The sequence below is a fragment of the Rhinopithecus bieti genome, unplaced genomic scaffold (genome assembly GCF_001698545.2).
Source record: "Rhinopithecus bieti isolate Rb0 unplaced genomic scaffold, ASM169854v2 scaffold_49936, whole genome shotgun sequence".
Taxonomy (NCBI): Eukaryota; Metazoa; Chordata; class Mammalia; order Primates; family Cercopithecidae; genus Rhinopithecus; species Rhinopithecus bieti.
The window spans coordinates 126071-130893 of NW_016819733.1; the positions used below are offsets into that span (position 1 = coordinate 126071).

Sequence of the window (4823 nt, forward strand, 5' to 3'; positions counted from 1 at the left end):
TTCTGAACCTGGGTGTGTGGGGAATTCAGGGTCAAGGGACAAACGGGAGGGTTTAGAGAGGCAGAGTACTGTGAAAATGCCATTGATTTGGGATCTGGGTAATTGGTTGCCATTTGAGAGAGAGATTTCAGGAGAATAGGGTGTGGATGCATATTTCAGTAAGTCAAGAAATAGTGGTTATGAAAAAGAGACATATACAGACATATCTCTGATAGCAATATTCCCACCCCCCCCACCCCATTTTTGAGATGGAGTTTAGCTCTTGTTGCCCAGGCTGGCGTGCAATGGTGTGATCTCAGCTCACTGCAACCTCTGCCTCCCGAATTCAAACGATTCTCCTGCCTCAGCCTTCCAAGTAGCTGGGACTGCAGGTGCCCGTCACCATGCCCGGCTAATTTTTTGTTTTTAGTAGAGACAGGGTTTCACCATGTTGGCCAGGCTGGTCTCGAACTCCTGACCTCAAGTGATCTGCCTGCCTCGGCCTCCCAAAGTGCTGGGATTACAGGTGTTAGCCACCGCACCCAGCCATGAATTCTGTTTTTCAAGAAGTTTGGTAAGGTAGGCACATTAAATCCAAAACATCCAAGGGAGAACCCATGATATTTATGCCTCACCCCACCCTCCTCCCACATCTCCTATCACACCTCCTATCTCAGTGCATAGCTAACCTTCTAGATTGTAAGCCCCATGAGGTCAGGGGTCACACCTGCTGTCTGGGTGGACATCTCAATCAGCATCCAGCATGGAGTCTGCATGTTGCATACATGCATAAATTCAGGATAGGACCCTGTCCTGTGGGTGTACAACCAAAGACCCAAGCCCACTGCTGGCACCATACCTTAATCACCACTCCCCTCACAAAAGAGGCCTCTTAGTTGACCTCAGGGTAGGAGAAGGCAGCTAGTCCCAGGGAGACTTGAGAGGCCATTGACCTCCTCCCTGTGCTCCCACAGCAATCTGCTCTCTTTGCCTTTCCTATACCCCCTACAGTCCAGCATGTGGGGCTCTAATCCAAGTTGTCTGCCACCCTCCAGCTCACAGTCAGGAACAGCTATGGGCAGCTGGCATCTTTTCCTGGCCCCCATCACTCTATCCTTGACCATCTTCTTCACCATGGTCTGCCCTCTCTGTCATCTTGCCTTCCTGGAGTTCTGGGGATAGCAGGGAATGGAAAAGGGGTACTGGGGAAATAAAGCCTCACTGAGAAAATAAAGCCTTACTGAGAATGGACCCTAAGGTCTTCCCTGGTGGGTTCCCAGGGAGCTCCCCTCCGTCCCCCATATTCATATGTTTCTCTGGCGATCTGGGAATCTGTCTCCCTCACGTTAGTCTCTGTCGGGTTTTCTTTTTTTTTCCCTGGAAGAGGAGATGAAGGGAAGTGAAAGGGGGAACCAAAAGCGGGGAGGGTCTTTGCGGGGCCACAGTCTTTGGAATTGCGGGCGATAAATCAACTAAGTCTCTTTAATATTGTCTTTCAGAAGTTCACACACACTCACACACAGATCAGAACAAGGCGGGGGCCGCCGAGGGGAGCAGGGAGCGGGGACTTGGGAGGTCCCATAGCCTGGATTCCCTTCTGCCCGGCTGCCCAGGGGCTGGGATGGGTGGAAGGGAGTATTTACAGAGCGTTTACAGGCAGGTTTCTTATCCCAGGGAGAAGGATCCTACACCAGGAACTTCCCAAATGTCCTCAAAAAAAAACAAAAGGAAAGGTTCTGGGATTGGCAAGAAAATAGGCAGAGACCTGGGTGGAGGGACGAAAATGTACTTGGAAAAAACAGGAGTGTGGGGGCGCTACTACCCCAGGGCTCGGTCCTTTTGCCATAAGAAAGGGAGGAGTCTGTCCATCTGTGAGAGAGGCCTGGAGCCACAAACCCAATCACTGGACTGAATCACCCCGCGGAGAAGAAAAGAAGGCGGAGCCTGCCGACCTGGAGGCGGGGTTTTGTCTGAGTTGGGGCGGAGCTTATAGAGGAGGCTGGGTTTTAGGGACAAAACCGAGGTTCCTCGGCCGGGGGCGCTACACTTTGAGGGTGAGGGGACCTGGAGCGACTGAGGGTCCGGCGTTTGGCCGGAATCCTGGAAAGCGGCGTCCCTGGGACTGTGGGTTTTGGAGGGGTTCCTGAGGAACTGGATTCGGAGCTTGCTCGCAAGGCGAGACGTTCCGTGGAGGCGGAGTTTACGATGTATCCAAGTCTGACGGCCCCAGAAGCGGGTGTGCAGGACGCCCATTGGGTCCGCAGTATGACTACAGAAAGAGCCTGGGAGGTCGAGGGGCGCAGAGTGGGGCCGGACCGGGGGCGTTTTTAGGGATCCCAGTAGTTCTCGTGGTGCTGCGCGGCGATGATGATGACTACGGTGAGGATGGTACAGAGCACCATGGCCGCGATGCCCACGGCCAGGGAGATGAAGGAGAAGTTCCGGGCCTCGCGTGAAGCGATCTCGGCCGACACCATGTCTCCGCGGGCCAAGGCCGTGCGCACCTACGGCGGAGGGATGGGGGAAGGAGGTCAAAGAGCTGTGGCCTCGTTTGAACGTCTCAGCCTTTCTCTAAGATGGCCCCAGAACGCCCAGAACTCCCTGCCCCTGTCCCCAAACCGAATATGCCCCTGCCCCTTACCTGCACTGCCTTGAAGATAGCAATGATGCCAGTAGGCCAGAAGCAACAGATGGTGGTCAGCACCGCGATGGGCATGTAGTCGTGTGGCGGGCGCCTCGGCTCCAGCAGGGCCAGCCCTGGGCCCTGGGGCGGCGGGGGGAGAGTGGAGGTCACTCCTGTCCCCCCCGGGGTCCCGCCTGCATATGGCTGTGGAAGGAAAGTTGGGGGGAAGGGGCATCACTCCGACCCCCTCCCAGCCTACCAGCGTTGGGCGGCTGGCAGAGTGGCTTTAAAAGCACAATTTTTCCTATGGCTTCTCAACATAAAGCACCCACTACCCTTCCAGGACACCCATAAATTCCACCTAAGCCCTTCTGCTCCCTTCCTTGGCTTCATTAACCAGCATATTCTTGGGCTTTCTACATTCTCTCCCGCAAGGTATGCTCCCACTGGGGCTGTCCTGGCCTCACATCAGACCTTGTTTCTTCCCTCCAGACACCTACCAGGCGTCCCCTACCCACTTAGTCCCAAGCTTCTCCCACATCCCTCTTGGTTCCCAGCTGCCATTTTCGCCCCGCCAGGCGGTTTCCTACTTTCAGACCTCCTCTGAACCTCTAGGCTCCGATCCCCCTCCCAGGCCCTGACTTTGGGCACCAGTAGACTCCTACTCCCGGGTCTCTCCCTAGTCCCTCCTGTCTCAGGCTCCCTTCTTTCTAGGACTTGTGCCGGGAACATTACCAATTTCCTGCCCTTGTTCCTCTATCCTACTAGCCCCCTGCGTATTCCCAATTTCAAGTCCTGTATCGCGCCCCCCTTTCCCATGTCCCTGTCTGCCCGGCACTCACCGTGCCCACCGGGTAGACCGGCACGTAAGCAGTGCAGGGCTGCAGTTGCAGGGGGTATCCGGGTGCTACGTAGCCCCCCAGCGGCAGCGTGCCCACAGTCCCCGCGTGCGTGGGCACCACGAAGCCAGGGGCTTGGGCAGTCTGGGCTGGCGCCGGCGGGGGCGGGGCGGCGGCAGCGGGCGGCGGCGGGGGAAGTGGGCCCTCGAAGCGAGTCTCCTGCAGGTAAGGGTCGGGTGGCATGCGGGGCAAGGTAGCGCAGCCGGGTGGGGGTGCCCCGGCAGCAGGGCCGGGAGGGGCGTGGTGGGGGGGTCTCGGCAGCGTGGCGGAGGAGGAGGGACCGCGCTGAGCGGTGGCCGCGGAAGTGGCCAGGCCCCCTGCCCCTAAGCGCGGGAGGGTGGCGGTGCCAGACTGATGGTAGTGGTGGTGGTGGTGATGGTGCGAGGAAGGGGCTGCCTGTGGCGGTGGGGCTGGGGGTTCGGCTGGAGGCTGAGGGGCATTGTAGGGCGGTGGAGAAGTGTGAGGGACTGAGTCTGGGAGTCCTGGGGGAGGTGAGTGGAGGAGAGGATAAGGGGAAAGATGACATAGTGATGAGTTGAGGAGGGGTAAGGGGAAACAGCCGGTCAGGGATGGAGAAAGATAATGGGAGATACACATAGAGAGAGACAGGTGAGAAACCATCTCTAATTTGAGGGGCAAGAGAGGGGCTGAATCTAGGCCATCTGCCCCCGCTCCTTCTTCCTTCCAATCTAGTTTTGAGGTCACAACTCTCCTCTGCTTCTTTTGTGTCTTTTTCATCACCATGCACCCAGCTCTCACCTGCAGACCCAATCCCCTCTCCTTTGCAATAGCTGCCTTTGGGCTGGCCTATCGGAGCTAGTTCTGTGTGTGCGTATGTGTAGACATGCAACCCTGTGTTAATATGTGCTCAATTCAACAGTTGTATAAACACATGTGGGATGACATGTGTTCCACTCTGCTGTTCCTTCAGTGGGGGGAGGAGTGCCCCAGCCTCTATGAGAATCTCAGGACCTCTTTTAGGGCGGATTAAGAAAAGCCCTCTGGATTTTGCTCCCTTGACAACCCCCATCTGGTCATGTCTCCATATTTCTTCACAGGATGTCTCCATACCAGCCAGTAATTGTCCATCTGTCACTCCCAACGATGCCATCCCTGCAGAACCTGGCTGTACCTCCTTCACCCCCTCAACCTACCCCCCTGCCCATGTTGTTGGCAAGGGTCAGAGGCTGCGACTGGAAAGAGGAAAGGAAGAGAAAGGGGGAGACAGAAAGAGGAGGGGGATTGGGGGAGTGTTGAGAGCTGGAGAGAAGGGAAATGAAATAGAACTACAGCTAAGGAGGGGTAAGGGAGGGGGTTGGGGC

General features: G+C 56.5%; 1 protein-coding gene across 3 annotated transcripts; it reads right to left on the reverse strand.

The window, feature by feature from the left end:
- Positions 1 to 1443: 1443 nt before the first annotated feature.
- On the reverse strand, positions 1444 to 4823 carry PRRT1 (proline rich transmembrane protein 1). Of its 3 annotated transcripts, XM_017859161.1 has the most exons (4): positions 4573 to 4758; positions 3445 to 3983; positions 2621 to 2806; positions 1444 to 2483 (listed from the first exon to the last, which is right to left on the reverse strand). In XM_017859161.1, exons 1-4 carry the CDS (start codon positions 4610 to 4612, stop codon positions 2307 to 2309), a joined length of 942 nt encoding a protein of 313 aa, XP_017714650.1. In that variant the 5' UTR covers positions 4613 to 4758; the 3' UTR covers positions 1444 to 2306. The 3 variants fall into 3 exon arrangements, with proteins under 3 accessions (XP_017714650.1, XP_017714648.1, XP_017714649.1); XM_017859159.1 differs by having other exon boundaries at positions 3445 to 4823; XM_017859160.1 differs by having other exon boundaries at positions 2621 to 2743; positions 3445 to 4817.

Bases quoted from the DNA above. Each gene is read 5' to 3' on its own strand.
- PRRT1 (XM_017859159.1), bottom strand. From the start codon at position 4,245: ATGGTGATGAAAAAGACACAAAAGAAGCAGAGGAGAGTTGTGACCTCA. The intron at 2,807-3,444 runs GTGAGTGCCGGG...TTCCTTCCACAG, and splicing joins CGGTCTACCCGGTGGGCACG to CCATATGCAGGCGGGACCCC. The intron at 2,484-2,620 runs GTAAGGGGCAGG...CCTCCGCCGTAG, and splicing joins CTATCTTCAAGGCAGTGCAG to GTGCGCACGGCCTTGGCCCG.